At 38.0% G+C, this 19864-nt stretch overlaps 1 protein-coding gene across 1 annotated transcript; it reads right to left on the reverse strand.

Annotated features, from left to right (window-relative positions):
• Nucleotides 1–1783: 1783 nt before the first annotated feature.
• LOC127130720 (zinc finger BED domain-containing protein RICESLEEPER 2) lies at nt 1784–13563 on the reverse strand. The gene is made up of 8 exons (XM_051059688.1): nt 13463–13563; nt 13287–13299; nt 13129–13165; nt 12911–12966; nt 11454–12819; nt 2786–3031; nt 2342–2731; nt 1784–2258 (listed from the first exon to the last, which is right to left on the reverse strand). The coding sequence occupies exons 1-8, from the start codon at nt 13561–13563 to the stop codon at nt 2203–2205; spliced, it is 2265 nt and encodes a 754-aa protein (XP_050915645.1). The 3' UTR covers nt 1784–2202.
• Nucleotides 13564–19864: the final 6301 nt, after the last annotated feature.

A 19864-nucleotide genomic window follows, 5' to 3' on the forward strand; every position in this document is an offset into this window, starting at 1 on the left:
GATTTGGTATGCTAACCCGTTTGTTGAATTTTGCAAAGGTTCATATGTCCCAGAAAAAAGATCGCCGTTTAGGTCTTCCACTTTATTTGTGGGATACCCTTGGGGAGACTCACCCTAAATTGCTTACTTAATTTTAATGTGTTAATTTTAATGTATTAATTTTAATGTATTAATTTTAATGTATTGATTTTAGTATGGACTTAATTACTTAATTGACTTTAAAATATGACCTTTAAATAAGTGATCTTGGACCTCTCTTTGCTGCCTTACGGTATTACGGTATAACGGTCATGTCCCGCGAATGTAGGGATACACTTAGCAAAGACCCTCCGATTAAATCATCATGTCCCTTTAAAATAAATCATAGTCCCTCGGATGTTGCCTTCGAATATATGATTTTGTCCCTCGATGACCCTTCGGTATAGCCTACGGTTAAATGATGATCGTCCCTTTGAATGCTAAGGTATCCTTACAACTGTTGCCTTCAATGACCTATCGATGACCCTACGGTGACCCTTAAACATCCAAAGGGTAAAATTACTTACTTCTCAATAGTAAGGACAGTTTTACCCTCATAAGGATAGGAAACGTTCATAACGACCTTAGGAAGGTATAACTCTCAATTGCTGGATCATAACCTAAAACATTTCCCACCCCTCACACTTTGCAAATCCTAGAAAATCACCACTTGGTATACATTCATACTAGAATCATTACCAAGTCACATTTTTCTAAACCGTTTTCAAAATCAAACGAGATAAATACTTTGTATACATTCATACGAGAATCATTACAAAGTTAAACTCTCTTTTCGAAACATTTTTTAAACAATTCACGAACACTTTTCAGACAAAAATATAAGTGATCCAGCAATTAAGAGCCCATGGATAACCATGGATACAAAGGGTGCTAACACCTTCCCTTTGTATAATGTACCTCCCGAACCCAAAATCTATTGAGGTCTTTCCTGTTCTTTTCCACCTTTCCTTATTGGATAAAAGAAAAGTCGGTGGCGACTCTTGCTATCCGCGACATTGCGATAAAAAGCAAAACACCCCAAGTCAGTTCACCGTATGACAATCATTCCTTTTCTCTTTTTGATGTTGTCAAAGGGGGAGAAGAGATACAAGCAGCCAAAATATTCACAACAATTAACAGTCGGTTTTGCAGATAGCCTTAGATTACAAAAGAAAGGGGGAGTATGCATAATGTGTGTAAATATTGCATGTTGTTTTTCTCTTTGGCTTTACACAAGTTGTCATCATCAAAAAGGGGGAGTATGTAAAGACAAATTGTCATACAACATATAATCATAGGTTTCGATGATGACAAATGACTACCATGGATGAATCGCCATTGTCGATTCCACTTCTACAAAACAAATGCAACATATCACCTATGATATCCTTTTCTATGCTCATCTAAAACTGCTATATTTCATACAACATATGTGGATAAAATATGGTCATGACAAAATGCATGAAAACCACAAAACTATGAATTTTTGCAGATTTGCAGGGTTTGAGTCGACCGCAAGGGTCAGCGCTAGGGGTGTTCACGGTCCGGTTTGGATCGGTTTTGAGACAAAATATCATCCGATCCAAAATATATAAAGCATACGGTTTGGTTCGGTTTTTGGATGACAACAAGAAAAATCCAATCCAATCCAATCCAATTTATACGGTTTACTTCGGTTCGGTTGAATCGGTTTTATTCGGTTTTTAAATCAACACTGTGAAATTTAAAACGAATATAAATCAATACCAGTTACAATTATGCCACCAACGTCTACTAAGACAATATCTAATTTTCATATTATATGGCTATTTGATGTCATTGTTGCAAAGATTCATTATAATATATGGACAATATCTATCCCAACGAAATAGACATTGCTGTAATAAATATTTTATATGGAGACCTGCTTACTTAGTGCTTATAGGGAGACTTGTAATATAAATTAAATATATGACAAATATATATGACAGTAACATACCAAAGCTGCATTAAAGTGAATATAATAATAAAACTTCAAGAAAAATATCAATGACAGCATAATTGATAGTTTCAAAATCACAGCCTGCAACATTGATAGACAAATCTAAAATTTTCTAATTATCCTGAAATTGCTCCAGCTTCACAATAATTATCCTGCAATTGCTCCAGCTTCACAATCTACCCAATTCTTTCAGATATCAAAAGCTAATCAGAGTCTATATCAGATACACCTTCATTCAATTGTGGGATTGGAGCAAGTTCTACAAAAATAAAGATAAATATTACTCAATATAAAAGATAAACAATGCTCAACAAAAAATAATATAAGTTATAAGTAAATTACCTAATTCCAGATTTTCTAACTCATCCACAAGCTCTTCAATATCCACCGACACCGGGGAAGATTTACACCAATTTTGTGTACAAATTAAAGCTTCAACTGTTTTTGGCGTAAGAGAACTTCTATAGCAAGTAAGCACTCTACCTCCGGTAGAGAAGGCAGACTCTGAAGCTACAGTAGATACAGGAATGGCCAATATATCTCTAGCCATTTGACCAAGAATAGGATACTTGTTGGAATTCACCTTCCACCAATTCAAGATATCAAAACCAGGACCTTTCTTCTCCAAATTCTCCATGAGATACAAATCCAATTCATTTTTCTGCATGCTCTCATTAAGATTCATGTCCATCTCAACCTCTAAAGCAAATGCATCCTCTGGTGCTTTAAGTTCTACCAACTCTACTTCTTGAGTGGAATGTGTAACATTTTCAGTTTGACCGTTACCAAGGAAAAGCCTATAACTCTCAAATATTTTATTTAATGTATCCTCCGTTTTTTTATACAAAGATACAGCAACATCATTTGGATATGCCCTGTTCAATCCCCACCTAACAAACTGCATCTTATGTCGAGGATCAAGCACAACAGCAACAAAGATCAACATATTCATTTTTTCAACCTTACCCCAATATTTATCATACTTAACTTTCATATTTTCAGCCATAATTCCAAGCAAGTTGTAACACCCCAATAAAATAAAATAATTATTTAAATTTAAGTTAATAGTATATTATTAATTTAATTTAATAATTGGATTATTTTATTATTGGAATAAAATAAATTGGAAAATATATAAGTTGGAATTAAGGAAAAAGTCCCATTTTGGAGTAAAAAGGTTTCTACGTGAAAAACAGAGAAAATCGTGAAAAGGGAAAGGGCAGAGAAGAGGAGAAAGGAGCTGAAGAGCAAAGGTTGAAGAACGGAAAGGCTTGAAGCTCAAAGATTCGCCGGATTGTTAAGGTAAGGGGGGTTTATCGTCGATTAATGGGTATTATGGGATAATATGTAATGGGTAGTGAGAAACCGTTGAATCGACCCTAATTGGGATTTAGAATGCTGAAAAATTTGTGATGAATAGGTTGAGTGAAAACCGTAATCAAATTGATAATTGTGTGTGTAATCAAACCGATAAATTGGTGATGAATGGCGACGGGTAAGTTTGAGTGGGAAGGGTCTGGAATGGGCACATGAGATCCCTGCCCAAAGAGAACGCGTCTGGTGAACTGTCATGTTCGCCTAGCGAACATAACCTTCGCCTAGCGAAGGAACGCGCCTCAACCTCGCCCCAGCGAGATTGAGAGGTTTTGCTACTGTAATGTTCGCTGTGGACTCGCTGGAGCTTCGCCTAGCGAGTGAGTGCTAGCTGTGTTTTTCACCAAAACAAAATGAGTTCGCTATTACCTTCGCCTTGAGCTCGCCTAGCGAATTAATTTACCAATTTCCTGGAGCTGTTCGCCTTGAGCTCGCCTAGCGAACCAGAGCCTCGCCACTGCCTCGCCTAGCGAGCAAGGCAGAAGAAGTGTTTATACATGTGTTGCTGAGGTGTTTCATACATGTGTTGAGGAAGTGTTTTATACATGTGTTGATGATGTGTTGATACATGTATTGATGATGTATGATGATATGCAAAATGTTGTGAATGTATATATTACGCATGTATTTGTGAATGGACTGTTGTATGGCTTAGAGTGTGAGCATATGTCCATTGTGAGTTGTTGTTGATGCTGCATTGCTAGATGATTAGTGTGCATGGCATAGCCTGTGGGGCTGTAGCTAATTCCCATTGTGAGGAATTGGTGAGTGAATCGTTGTGAATTGTTGTTGATGTTTGCATGCTAGATGATTAGCTTGCATAGTCTAGCCTTTGGGGCTGTAGCTAATTCCCATGGTGAGGAATTAGTGAGTGAGTCATTAGGTCTCAATGAGTGGGACTAGTGAGCTTAGTAGCCGTATCTGGAGGGATCGGTGAGCTTGAACTATATGTTCGAGAATAGTCGGTACCGCATGTGTAGAGTCTCATTGCATAAAAATATGTATGGCGTATAATATGAATGGATGTGTTCCAATATTATACGTGTGTTGTGTTGTTGTTAAGTATGATTTGAGATTATACTGGTATTGTATATTGATGTTGAGAATGATGTTTAAGCCAATGAGCTATTACTGAATGTGTATTGCAATTAGGGTGATTGATGTGTTAATTACTTGGCATTACATGTTGTTTTATAATGCTTATTATATTGATTGAGGAACTCACCCTTACAACTATTTTTCAGGTAACGAGAAATGAGTTGAGTAGAAGCGAATGCTTGGAGTCTAGTGTAGTCTCCTTAGTGGGTCATGCTCTGATAGATGTAACATCGGGAGGGAACCTTTTTAATTATGTTGTTAAAGATTGTTGAACCAGTTTACATGTAGTATGTTACATGTTTTGATTAATTTGATTTATATCCGCTGCGATTTATGCAAATGTTTAATTGATTAAATAAAGAGCATGACAGTTATTTTGGAACATGGTGTGAATGATTGTGTGACACCCTTAACTGCATAATTACTCTGATATATGTTTATTATTTTAATTAAATAATTGGGGTATTTTAGAAGGGTGTTACATTAGTGGTATCAGAGCATAGTCGGTCGTGTCGAGTCGTAATTATTCTGTTTTCCCTGTACGGGATAGGAGTTGTGTAACCCTATCAGTACTTATTGTTTTAGCTTGCTGGGTTTTCAGAATAGAGATGGCTGGAAGAGGTAGAGATGATGCTGCGATTGCTGAGGCTCTGGGTATGCTAGCTGGAGTACTTGGAGGGAATCCGAATGTTGTGGGGATGGGAGCTGCTCGTCAACTGAGTGAGTTCCAGAAGAACAATCCTCCAATGTTCAAGGGAGCATACGATCCAGATGGCGCTCAGAAGTGGTTGAAGGAGATCGAGAGGATCTTCAGGGTAACTGAGTGTGCTGATAACCAGAAGGTCAGGTTCGGTACACATATGCTGTCAGAGGAAGCTGATGATTGGTGGGTTGCTACCCGCACTGAGTTGGAATCTGCTGGGAATACTGAGATCACTTGGGCTGTGTTCAGGGAAAGGTTCCTGAGAAAGTATTTTCCAGAAGATGTCAGAGGAAAGAAAGAGATAGAGTTTTTGGAATTGAAGCAGGGTAACAGGTCGGTTACTGAGTATGCTGCGAAGTTCACCGAGCTGTCAAAGTACTATACTCCCTATAATGAGGCTGCTGGAGAATTTTCGAAATGTGTGAAGTTTGAGAACGGGTTGCGTCCTGAGATCAAACAAGCTATTGGATATCAGAGGATCAGGGTGTTTTCTGACTTGGTTGACTGTTGCAGAATTTTTGAACAGGATTCCAAGGCTAGAGCAGAGAGCTATCAGCAGAGGGTTGATAGGAAGGGTAAGAATCAGATGGATCGTGGAAAACCGTATGCAGCTGGCAAAGGTTTTCAGAAGCAGAGTGGCATGAAGAGGCCTAGTGGGGGAGACTCTAGTGCTCCTGCTAAGTGTTATAGATGTGGTCGGGCTGGACATCGTGTTCATGAGTGTACCAGTGCTGAGATGAAGTGTTTCAAGTGTGGGAAAGGTGGTCACTTGGCTGCAGAGTGCCGATTGAAGACTGTAACTTGTTTCAACTGTGGAGAGTTGGGTCATATCAGTCCCCAGTGTCCTAAGCCGAAGAAGGAGAATCAGTCAGGAGGCAAGGTTTTTGCTCTATCAGGTTCTGAGACTTCTGCAGATGATCGTTTGATCAGAGGTACGTGTTATATTAATGGCTTTCCTCTTATAGCTATTATTGACACAGGTGCTACTCATTCTTTTATATCTGTGGATTGTGCTGTGAAGCTTAAATTAGAGATATCTGAGATGCGTGGAAGTATGGTGATTGATACTCCTGCAAAGGGTTCAGTGACTACTACTTCGGTTTGTTTGAGTTGTCCTTTGAATATTTTTGGTAGAGATTTTGGGATAGACCTTGTGTGTCTTCCATTAGTGCAGATTGACGTTATCTTGGGTATGAACTGGTTGGTGTTTAACCGAGTTTATATCAACTGTTTTGATAAGACGGTGATATTTCCTGAGACTGAGGAAGGGCAGAGTCTGTTTCTATCAGCCAGGCAGGTGAATGAGGAAGTGGCAGATGGGGCAGAGTTGTTTATGCTGTTGGCAACTTTAGAGGCTAAAGATAAACTAGTGATTCGTGATCTAGCAGTGGTGTGTGATTTTCCTGATGTGTTTCCGGAAGAAGTGAATGAGTTACCGCCAGAGCGTGAAGTTGAGTTCTCGATTGAATTGGTACCTGGTACTAGACCGATATCGATGGCTCCGTACCGTATGTCTGCTGTTGAGTTAGCTGAATTGAAAAGTCAGTTGGAAGATTTGTTGGATAAGAAGTTTATTCGTCCAAGTGTGTCACCGTGGGGTGCACCAGTGTTGTTGGCTAAGAAGAAGGAAGGTACTATGAGGTTGTGTGTGGACTACATGCAACTGAATAAAGTGACGATCAAGAATCGGTATCCTTTGCCGAGGATTGATGATTTGATGGATCAGTTGGTTGGTGCGAGTGTGTTCAGCAAGATAGATTTGAGATCTGGGTATCATCAGATACGTGTGAAAACTGAGGATATTCAGAAGACTGCTTTCAGAACGAGGTATGGACATTATGAGTATTCTGTAATGCCTTTTGGTGTGACTAATGCGCCTGGAGTATTTATGGAGTACATGAATAGGATCTTCCATCCGTACTTGGATCAGTTTGTTGTGGTGTTTATCGATGACATTTTGGTGTATTCGAAATCTGAAGAAGAGCATGCTGAGCATTTGAGAGTGGTTTTAGGAGTGCTGCGAGAAAAGCAGTTATTTGCTAAACTGTCTAAGTGTGAATTTTGGTTAGAAGAAGTTAGTTTTCTTGGTCATGTGATTTCAAGAGGTGGTGTTGCTGTTGATCCTTCTAAGATAGAAGCGGTATCTAAGTGGGAAGCTCCGAAGTCTGTTGCGGAGATTCGAAGTTTCCTTGGTTTGGCTGGTTATTATAGGAAGTTCATTGAGGGATTTTCTAAGTTGGCGTTACCGTTGACGATGTTGACTAGAAAGGGGCAAGCGTTTGTTTGGGACTCAAAATGTGAAGAAGGTTTCCAAGAGTTAAAGAGAAGGTTGACTACTGCTCCTATTTTGACGTTACCGAGTTCGTCGGAACCATTTGAAGTTTACTGTGATGCTTCATTGTTGGGTTTGGGTGGTGTGTTGATGCAGAATAAGCAGGTTATAGCTTATGCTTCGAGACAGCTGAGGGTTCATGAAAGGAACTATCCGACGCACGATTTAGAGTTGGCAGTTGTAGTGTTTGTTTTGAAGTTGTGGAGGCATTACTTGTATGGATCAAGATTTGAGGTTTTCAGTGACCATAAGAGTTTAAAGTATTTGTTTGATCAGAAAGAGCTGAATATGAGACAGAGGAGATGGTTAGAGTTTCTGAAGGATTATGATTTTGGGTTGAATTACCATCCGGGTAAAGCAAATGTAGTGGCTGATGCATTGAGTCGGAAATCATTACATATGTCTATGTTAATGGTTAAGGAATTGGATTTAATTGAGCAGTTTAGAGACTTGAGTTTGGTGTGTGAGAGTACTCACAACAGTGTTAAATTGGGAATGTTGAAGTTAACGAGTGGTATTCTGGAGGAGATCAGAGAGGGTCAGAAATCCGATATGCATTTGGTTGATAAGTTGACTTTAGCGAATCAAGGTCGAGGTGGTGAATTCAGAGTTGATGAGAATGGTGTTTTGAAATTTGGTAGTCGGGTGTGTATTCCGAATGTTATTGAGCTTAAGAAGAGTATTCTTGAGGAGGGACATCGTAGTGGCTTGAGTATTCATCCTGGAGCTACGAAGATGTATCATGATTTGAAAAAGTTATTTTGGTGGCCGGGAATGAAGAAAGAAATTGCGAGTTTTGTTTATTCCTGTTTGACTTGTCAGAAGTCAAAGATTGAGCATCAGAAGCCGTCTGGGCTAATGCAACCGTTGGCTATTCCAGAGTGGAAGTGGGATAGTATCAGTATGGATTTTGTTTCTGGTTTGCCGAGGACAAATAAGAATTTTGAAGCCATTTGGGTGATTGTTGACAGGTTGACAAAATCGGCTCATTTCATTCCGATCAGAATGGATTATCCGTTAGAGAGATTAGCCGAGTTGTATATTGAGAAGATTGTAAGTTTGCATGGTATTCCGTCGAGTATTGTTTCAGACAGAGATCCTAGATTTACATCGAAGTTCTGGGAAGGTTTGCAGAAGGCTTTGGGAACTAAGCTGAGATTGAGTTCTGCATATCATCCGCAGACTGATGGTCAGACTGAGAGGACGATTCAGTCATTAGAAGATCTTTTGAGAGCTTGTGTTTTGGAAAAGGGAGGTGCTTGGGATTGTTATTTACCTTTGATTGAGTTTACCTACAACAATAGTTTTCATTCGAGCATTGGTATGGCACCGTTTGAAGCTTTGTATGGTAGGAGATGTCGGACACCTTTATGTTGGTATGAGTCCGGTGAGGGCGCTGTGGTTGGACCGGAGATTGTTCAACAAACTACGGAAAAGATTAAGATGATTCAGGAGAAGATGAGAATTGCTCAGAGTCGTCAGAAGAGTTATCATGATAAGAGGAGGAAGTCACTTGAGTTCCAAGAGGGAGATCATGTGTTTCTTCGTGTTACTCCGGTAACTGGTGTTGGTCGAGCTTTGAAGTCGAAGAAGTTGACACCGCGATTTATTGGTCCTTATCAGATTTTGGAGAGGATAGGGGAGGTAGCCTATCGTGTCGCTTTACCGCCGTCGCTTGCAAATTTGCATGAGGTTTTTCATGTGTCTCAGTTGAGGAGGTACATTCATGATCCGTCGCATGTAGTCCAAGTAGATGATGTACAGGTGAGAGATAACCTGACTGTTGAGACATCACCTATGAGGATCGAGGATCGAGAGTTGAAGCAGTTGCGGGGTAAAGAGATTGCCTTGGTGAAGGTAGCTTGGGGAGGACCAGCAGGTGGCAATGTGACTTGGGAACTGGAGAGTAAGATGAGGGAGTCTTATCCAGAGTTGTTCACTTGAGGTACGTTTTCGAGGACGAAAACTCTTTTAGTGGGGGAGAGTTGTAACACCCCAATAAAATAAAATAATTATTTAAATTTAAGTTAATAGTATATTATTAATTTAATTTAATAATTGGATTATTTTATTATTGGAATAAAATAAATTGGAAAATATATAAGTTGGAATTAAGGAAAAAGTCCCATTTTGGAGTAAAAAGGTTTCTACGTGAAAAACAGAGAAAATCGTGAAAAGGGAAAGGGCAGAGAAGAGGAGAAAGGAGCTGAAGAGCAAAGGTTGAAGAACGGAAAGGCTTGAAGCTCAAAGATTCGCCGGATTGTTAAGGTAAGGGGGGTTTATCGTCGATTAATGGGTATTATGGGATAATATGTAATGGGTAGTGAGAAACCGTTGAATCGACCCTAATTGGGATTTAGAATGCTGAAAAATTTGTGATGAATAGGTTGAGTGAAAACCGTAATCAAATTGATAATTGTGTGTGTAATCAAACCGATAAATTGGTGATGAATGGCGACGGGTAAGTTTGAGTGGGAAGGGTCTGGAATGGGCACATGAGATCCCTGCCCAAAGAGAACGCGTCTGGTGAACTGTCATGTTCGCCTAGCGAACATAACCTTCGCCTAGCGAAGGAACGCGCCTCAACCTCGCCCCAGCGAGATTGAGAGGTTTTGCTACTGTAATGTTCGCTGTGGACTCGCTGGAGCTTCGCCTAGCGAGTGAGTGCTAGCTGTGTTTTTCACCAAAACAAAATGAGTTCGCTATTACCTTCGCCTTGAGCTCGCCTAGCGAATTAATTTACCAATTTCCTGGAGCTGTTCGCCTTGAGCTCGCCTAGCGAACCAGAGCCTCGCCACTGCCTCGCCTAGCGAGCAAGGCAGAAGAAGTGTTTATACATGTGTTACTGAGGTGTTTCATACATGTGTTGAGGAAGTGTTTTATACATGTGTTGATGATGTGTTGATACATGTATTGATGATGTATGATGATATGCAAAATGTTGTGAATGTATATATTACGCATGTATTTGTGAATGGACTGTTGTATGGCTTAGAGTGTGAGCATATGTCCATTGTGAGTTGTTGTTGATGCTGCATTGCTAGATGATTAGTGTGCATGGCATAGCCTGTGGGGCTGTAGCTAATTCCCATTGTGAGGAATTGGTGAGTGAATCGTTGTGAATTGTTGTTGATGTTTGCATGCTAGATGATTAGCTTGCATAGTCTAGCCTTTGGGGCTGTAGCTAATTCCCATGGTGAGGAATTAGTGAGTGAGTCATTAGGTCTCAATGAGTGGGACTAGTGAGCTTAGTAGCCGTATCTGGAGGGATCGGTGAGCTTGAACTATATGTTCGAGAATAGTCGGTACCGCATGTGTAGAGTCTCATTGCATAAAAATATGTATGGCGTATAATATGAATGGATGTGTTCCAATATTATACGTGTGTTGTGTTGTTGTTAAGTATGATTTGAGATTATACTGGTATTGTATATTGATGTTGAGAATGATGTTTAAGCCAATGAGCTATTACTGAATGTGTATTGCAATTAGGGTGATTGATGTGTTAATTACTTGGCATTACATGTTGTTTTATAATGCTTATTATATTGATTGAGGAACTCACCCTTACAACTATTTTTCAGGTAACGAGAAATGAGTTGAGTAGAAGCGAATGCTTGGAGTCTAGTGTAGTCTCCTTAGTGGGTCATGCTCTGATAGATGTAACATCGGGAGGGAACCTTTTTAATTATGTTGTTAAAGATTGTTGAACCAGTTTACATGTAGTATGTTACATGTTTTGATTAATTTGATTTATATCCGCTGCGATTTATGCAAATGTTTAATTGATTAAATAAAGAGCATGACAATTATTTTGGAACATGGTGTGAATGATTGTGTGACACCCTTAACTGCATAATTACTCTGATATATGTTTATTATTTTAATTAAATAATTGGGGTATTTTAGAAGGGTGTTACACAAGTTGTCTGAACTTTTTAATTCTATCCACCCGTTCAAGGTAGTCAATATCTTAATATGCTCATTAAAATATTGAGAAGAGGTCACAAAAGTACTACCTAAAACCTTCTTTGTGATATCAAAAAATATTTTCAAAAAATTAACAAAGCATTTTGCATTATCCCAATCCTCTTTATTAGGAATACCATCTTTCATCAGCACAAAATCAGCACACTTCTCACTCAATCTCTTAAATGCCTTTTGAAACTTCAATGCACTTTCAAGCATAATATATGTGGAATTCCACCTAGTGGAAACATCCAACTGAACAATTGATTTTTCTTGTAACCTAACTTCCTTAATGCAAGTTTTAAACCTATCCATACGACCCGGAGATGCACGAACATATCTAACAGCATTCCTAATCTTACTAATTGAAGAATGATAGTCTTCCAGCCCATCTTGGACCACAAGATTCAGAATATGTGCACAACAGCGAACATGCATATGTCCCCCTTTCAATGGATGAGAATTCCAATCGTTAATTGTATTTTTCAAGTAAGTTATAGCAACATCGTTAGAACTAGCATTATCAACCGTAATGGTGAAAACATTACCTATTAGCCATTCCTCCAAACATTTTTCAATTTTTTTGCCGATGGTTACTCCTTTGTGATTCACAATTGGACAAAAATTCAGAATCCTTTTATGGATTTTCCAATCATGATCAATGAAATGTGCAGTGAGACAAAGATAACTCAAATTTTGAACAGATGTCCAACAATCAGTTGTAAGACAGACACATTGATTTGATTTATTTAGCACACTTTTTAACTTATGTTTCTCACTCGTGTACAAATCCCAACAATCTCTAGCAATTGTAATCCTTTTAGGAATTGAGAGTTTAGGTTGCACAACACTCATAAAATGAAGAAACCCCTCTCCCTCAACAAACTTAAAAGGCAACTCATCAACAATAATCATCCTAGCTAAAGCTTTCCTACATGCCTCGGCATCAAAATGAACACCAGTGAAAACACTACCAGATCCATTCCCATCTTCTTTTTCCAATTGTTGAAGAACAAGAGTCTGTTGAGTGGGATCAAGAGACTCTTTTGGAAACTTCTTACACTGATGCAGCAAATGGTGTTTTAAATTACTAGTGCCATTTCTTTGTGAATCAGCAGCATATGTTACATCACACCAATTACACTTAGCTCTTGATCCTATTTTTGTAAAATGTTCCCAAGTCCAAGATCTAGATTTAATAGGTTTTCTGTTACCTGAATCTCCAGCTATAACATTAGAATCATTGGAAGCTTCTCCAACCTTTCTTTTCTTGTTAGCATTTTCTTCATCATTGTTTGTTTCACTACTTTGTACCGATGGAGGTGGAGCTTCAGTTGTTTCAGCCTATAAAATAGGAAACACAATATTACACCATTGTAACATTAACCAACATTTTCAAAGGTAAAATAATCCACTTAAAATTAATTTTTGATACCTGAATAAGGTTGTTGACAATATCAGATTGAGTTACAGGATCAGTTTGGCTCATTCCTGTAAAAATAGATCAAACTTAAAATTAGAACAAAGTATAAACAGCTAGTTGTAAAAAAAGCTAATAAGAATATATTATGAAAAAGTTATGAAACAAAATATGAAAAACTAACAAAGAATAGACCTTGAAGAAATTATGAAAAACTAAATAAAATTTGTTACTGTTATAACCAACATGAAACGATTTCACATCAGAAAACTAATGAAAATAATTTTTAGTAAACTAGTGTTATAAAATTTAGAACATAAGTAAGTTAATTTTAAATAAGATTTCAACAACACAAATTAGAACAACTTTACAAAAGGATAAAAATTAGTACAACTTTAGAAAATCTGATCGAACAAAAGTATAAAGTACAAAAAAGACAAAATCAAAAAAATTAAGAAACTTGCTTACTGATAGTATAATTCAGAAAACTAATTGAGATGAATGTTGATTTAGACTTTTTTTTTCTTTTGATGAAAAGTGATTGAAATTGAAAGAGGAGATACAGACCTTAAATAGAGAACTGAAGAAGAAGAAAGGCCATGATTCAACTTTAACGTTGAGCCGAAATTGAATTTCTTGCGGTTATAATAACAATGAATAGCATTCATTGTATTTAATTTTGCGTATAATTCAAAATCTGAATAGGGAAACTACAGAAGTGATTGAGATTCTCTAGAGAAATTAGTGGTGGCTAACATAATTAATTTAATAGGATGAGTAAATGGAAGTAATACCGGTTCGGTTTTCATGAAGCCAACCGTAAACCGAACCGAACCGATCGGTTATGCAACATGGTGATCCAAATACATCCAAAAAAAATCGGTTTTTTTGGATTTCGGTTTTCGGTTCGGTTTTTGGATTGGATTGGATCTGAACACCCCTAGTCAGCGCATAACATAGACCAGTTGGTGACTGGTCAGCGCATGGTGGATTGAGTCGACCACAGGTCGGCGCATGGCATAGTGCAGTTGGCCACGGGTCAGCGCATGGAATACTTGAGTCGACCACAGGGTCGGCGCATGAAACTTTCATTTTCCCACGGGTCAGCGCACGCCGACCTATGGTCGACGCATACCGAAGCATTCTTCAGCCTGTCCAAAATTGCAGGCCATGCATCGACGCATAGACCTGCTATGGTCGACCGCTCGTGCGCAAATTTAGTTTTTGATTATTTTCCACTCTGTTTGAAAAGCTGTTATTTTTGGTTGGTAAGTTGGTTATTATATATAGAAGTTTAGTTACTTGTATCAACTAACATTTGTCAAATTGATTCAAGTGTTCAAAGAAACAAGAAAAAGTGAAATAGGTGTCCAAGATTCATCATCTTCATCTTTAACATCTCACAACACATCAACTACACACAACCATTTTTGAAGTGCCTTGTGATTGGTTAAAGGTGATAAGGTTCGAAGTCGTGATTGGGGAATCCGGTTCGGGTTGAAGCTTGTGACAGATTTTTTCTTGAATAAAACCGTCGGGGTTTTGTCCTCCAAGACTGGTTTGTGTTTGGGGGTTTTTGGACGAATTTCTTCATCATTTTTCAGCTGAGCGAAGGTGATTGAGAAGAGGAAGTCTTCGTCAATCTAGTAGCGGATTCAGTGATATTGAAGGGAAGAATTCAGGTTCGATTTGTTGTAGTTGAGATCAGCCGGGTCGAGGGTTTGAAGAACTGAGGGTTATTCAACAAAGGGGCTGGAATCGGAGGTCTATCAACAACAATCGAAGGGCTTGATTCATCTTGAATCAAGGAACAAGGAGTGGAAGCAACATTCAACATCTTGAGAGTTCTGTTGTATATTTGCTTTGTAATCCTTGTATAAACGGTTAAATTCAACAGGTGATATCTATTAAATCATCTCAATTCTAGTTTTAGAATTGAGGGCAGACGTACCCCGAAGCGAGGACGGCGGGGGAACTGCCTCATCAAATCTTTGTCTTCTCTAATTTTCTGCATAATTGTTTTAGCTTAAAAAATTAAGTGATTCTGGTATAAGCAGTTTTGTCAAACTTTGGTATTAATTGAGTAAGAGGTTAAAACTTTGTTTTTGAATTCAAAGTACAATAGAATATTGTACTAGATTAATTGAAAGCACTTACTCAACATAAATATCACTTGGAGTGTTTTTGCACACCAAGTGTTTGATAATTTTCCTAAACCAAAAGTATCTTAGTTGTGTATCTAGTTTGGTTTGCTCTTTGAATCATTTGGAACTAGGAATCCTAGCTAGTAAAACAAATCATTGATAGTGTGACGAGTGTAGTGATTCGTATTCTACATTATCAATAATTCATAGGCTTGACGCAAATCCGGTTTTCCAATAACGTTCGTTTTAGACTATATTTTCCTCGGCCGCTTCCGCACTTAAAACAAATTTTCAAAACCAATTTTAATTGGTAGCGCCGACTCAATTTTTAATTGGGATCTATTCAACCCCCCCTTCTAGATCCGTGCCATAGTCTAACACCAAAAACCCTTTAGATCAAACATAAACTCAATGCAAACAACATCAGGCATACATTATACCCAATCAAGCAGTCAACACAAGCAAATATACAAAGAGATTTGTACGGCCAACCTTCGGAGAGAAGGAGTTCTCTGGTAAGAGGTAAATTCTTTGAATTCTGCTTTCCCTTCTGTGTTACTTATCTCCCTATTCGTCTAATTCTTCTTCTTTGGATGTGAGGTCCTTCGAGTGGTGATGGTCAAACTCAAGCAGATTAGGGTTTTAATGTGAAAAACCTAATCCCTTCAGAGTTTGGAGCTCTTAATGAGGTTTGGTGGATTGCGGAAACAAGAATTTGAGGATTCTTTTTTAGGGTATTTCTTCTCTTTTTTTTAATTTTTTAATTTTAGACTTAGGTTTTTATAGAGTGAATTTTAGTTTTATAATTTAATTTTATAGATTTATTTTAGGTAATTTTGTATTAGGTTGAATCAGATTTGATTTGTAATTCGTGATTTGATCCTGATTTAGAATTAGGATTTTGAGATTTGATGTACTTAGTCTGAAATTACTTGTAATCATCATTTTGCAATGTATGTTATAATAAAAATGGAAGTATTTGATTGAATGATCTTAATCCATTTCAAATTGTTGTTTGTGCACTTTTAGGGTTTGATTGGGGAAGAAGATGAACAGGGTTCGGGTCATGGGTTTGACCCGGTCTAGGGGATGGATCCTGGGTCTAACCTGACCCAGTTGAATCTTGGGTCATCCGTTTAACCCAATTAAAATGGGGTACTGGATTGAGCTAGCCTTGTTCTCATACTTAAACAAAAGCCCAATACCGAAAAAAAACTAAATTAAAAGTAAGTTAATCCTTAAAATAAGTTAATTACTTATTTATTATATTTAAAAAAAACTAATTTAACTTATATCTAATTAGCTTAATAATATAAACTAAAAATAATTTTAATTGACCTATTAATAAATTAATTAGGAATCACTTAAAACTAATTAGCTTAATAATCAACCCTAAATTAGTAAAAATACAATTAACTTTATCATTAATACTAATTTATGTTTTAATCAATTTAATCAACCCTATTACTAATAATCTCAACATAATATCATAACTTAATTAAAAACCAGCTAATTTTATTCATCACTATCTAATTCACCCTACAATGTTGATCTAAATAATCTAATAGCTAACAACAATTAGTAATTGATTAGGATAGGATTAGGGTTTAGATAAGTCAATATGATTCTCCTTTGACTTTTTAGGTCATTGGAGTTGACCAGATGACCTATATGGTAATCTGAATATGTTAGTCTGCATTCTAAGTTAGTATTAAAGACGAAAATAATGGTAAAAAATTGGGGTACGACAACTGTCCCTATTTAATCAGCTCTCGACTGAGATGATGATGACGATGAGCCTTCATCTTCTCCAAGCGGAGATGGTTAAATATAGAGAGGAAATCCTAATTTTGACCACGAAGTTAGTGAAACCTGAGAATGAACGAGGATTGGATAATCCGTGACACTCCATTGGCCTTTGAGTCGTATCATGAGGGAACTCCTGATGGAAAAACCCTTGATGAAACCCCGCGGCAACCCTCTTAAAACTCCGGCGAAACCCATTAATTACGGTGGAACCCCTTGATAACCATTATGGTAGGACCTCATTGATAGGATTATATTTTTTTTGATATAATTCCTTATATTGGTGTCAAAAATCTTGATATAATCCCGTGAAATTCTTTTGACGAACCCGAGGAGAAACCCCTTGATAAAAATGCTTTATAGAACCCCGTGATAACCTTAATGGACCTATATGATGAATTCCCTTGATACAAAACTGTTGATAAGGTCCCTTGATATTATCCCTCGTGTTCCTGAGGGAACGTATCCCACGTGTGGGATAAGCTAGGTACACGAGAGGTAAAGACCTACTCCCTAATTAATAACGATCCTTTGGAAGGATCTACAATTGGATAAATTCCAAAAAACTCACGGTGAATGAGCTTGCTGGGGAAGTTCCTTATTGAAAAGGTGTTTACGGGAGTGTTACTTATTGGGAAAAGTCAATAAGTGTCCCTCTTGGGGAAATGTATTGGTATAACTGGGGATTGACCTCTAAGAGTGGTCACAAATCCTATGCCATGTATTATGTATATGCATATTTTGAATTGATGTATGCATGATGCGGTGTTTGGGCTAACCCTCTTTTATGATGCACGTATGAAATATCTTTGCGAGGTATGGTGTTTTCGTGAAGTTCCAACTCTCCGACCTTTGAGATTTGATATGTCCATGGATCAGGCCATGAGGCTCTTGATATCCGGGAGTACGCAATGTGATTTTGAAAAGAGAGAAACTCTCTTCCTGGTTAGATCATGAGTGTTGATTTATGGGCCCCGTGTTTTACTTGAGAGGCAATGTTGGAAGAATATGATCCCTTTGACATTTTCAAAATCGAAGTAGAATATGTTTTCTCTTGAAAGCCTTTTTATTATGCCCAAATTTCAATGCATTATTCATGAATAATTTCCATTCTATGATCAATCGAAAAAAATTGAAAAGCAAAGGAAGAGATTTGAAAAACAAATTTTATTAATTGATATTTGGCCCGTAAATGGGAAATATTACATAAGGAAGTAATTCCCGTAAGGGGAGATTATCGAAAATCTAAGAAGATGTGAAAATGGCAATAAAAAATAGATTTATTCATGTCCCTATTGAACCCGACACATGCTATTATCCCTATGTCTTCGAGGTCACAATACTTTGCTTCTGACGATGATGATTAGATTGATTGCTCCCATATGAATTCCTGTTGTAGGATGAAATAAGTGATGCGGTCACATGCCTTTTGGATATCCCTAATTTTTTTCTGGATCACTCTTTTCGAGTCTTAGTCCACCAGGATGATATACCCTATTTTGTCTAATCTGCTCTTTTGGGTTTTCGACTTATCGGGTTCTATTTTTTTAGACTAGTCCCTAATTTTTGCCTGGATTGCTCTTTCAAGTTTTCAATCCACTGGGACACCCTAATTTTTTCCTAAGTCTCCCTTTAGGGTTTTCGACTTAGCGGGATTTTTATCCTTATTTTCTAGGCATATTACTTCTTAACTACATCAGAGTTTATAGATCATGGTGACTCTGCTCCATCCATGGTTGTGAGGATCAAATCTCCGTCGGAGAAGGCCTTCTTCATGACATATGGTCCCTCGTGGTTCGGGGTCAATTTGCCGTGGGGATCTTTATGGATAGGTAGGATTTTCCTGAGCACTAGATCACCTTCTTCGAAATGCTGAGGACGAACTTTCTTATCGAATGCCTTCTTGAGCCTTCGCTGATATAGTTGCCTGTGACATACCGCAACCATGCGTTTCTCTTCTATAAGGTTTAATTGATCGAATCTGGTTTGTACTTATTCCACTTCGTCTAATTTGGTCTCCATCAAGACCCTTAATGAGGGGATTTCGACTTTGCTAGGGAGTATGACTTTAGTACGATATCAGAGAAAAAGGAGTTGCTCCTATTGAGGTGCAGATGGAAGTTATGTAGCCGTGCATAGAAAAAGGGAGCATCTCATGCCAGTCTTTAAAAGGTTCTCACCATCTCCTGGATGGTCTTTTTCATATTCTTGTTGGCCGTTTCTACTGCGTCGTTCATCTTTGGCCGATAGGGTGACGAGTTATGGTGTTCAATTTTGAAACTCTCGTATAACTCATCCATCACTTTATTATTTATATTCAACCCGTTGTCCGTAATAATCTTGTTAGGAACCCCGTATCGACAAATGATCTTCTTATTGATGAATCGTGCAATCACTTGTCTTGTCACATTGGTGTAAGAGTCAACTTCTACCCACTTGGTGAAGTAATCGATAACAACCATAATGAACCGGTGTCCATTCGAAGCTTTGGGATCGATCATCCCGATTATGTCTATACCCCACATCGAGAACGACCATGGAGATGTTAAAACGTTTAAGGGAGTGGGCAAAACATGTACCTTATCAGTAGTAGATCTAGCACTTGTGACACTTCTTAACATATTTGAACCAATCAGTTTCCATAGTCAACAAGTAATATCCTGCTCAGAGAATTTTATTTTCCCTAGAAGGCCCATTGGTGTGAGTTTCAAAGCACCCTTCGTGAATTTCTTTGATAAGCATGTCTTTCTCATACCCTTCCAAGCATCTGAGTAAGACCATGTCATGATTCCTCTTGTAAAGTACTTCCCCATTAAGGAGAAATTGGGAAGCCAATCTTCTGAGTGTCTTCTTATCCCCACTTGAGGCATTTGTAGGATATTCCTATTTTTGAAGAAATTATTTGATGTCATGGAACCATGGTTTATCATCCCCATCTACCTCTATGGCTACACAATAGGCAGGCTCATCCAAATGGTGAATCCTTATTGTTGGCACTTCGTTGTACCACTTGACCTTG

The sequence above is a fragment of the Lathyrus oleraceus genome, chromosome 3 (assembly GCF_024323335.1).
Source record: "Lathyrus oleraceus cultivar Zhongwan6 chromosome 3, CAAS_Psat_ZW6_1.0, whole genome shotgun sequence".
NCBI lineage: Eukaryota > Viridiplantae > Streptophyta > Magnoliopsida > Fabales > Fabaceae > Lathyrus > Lathyrus oleraceus.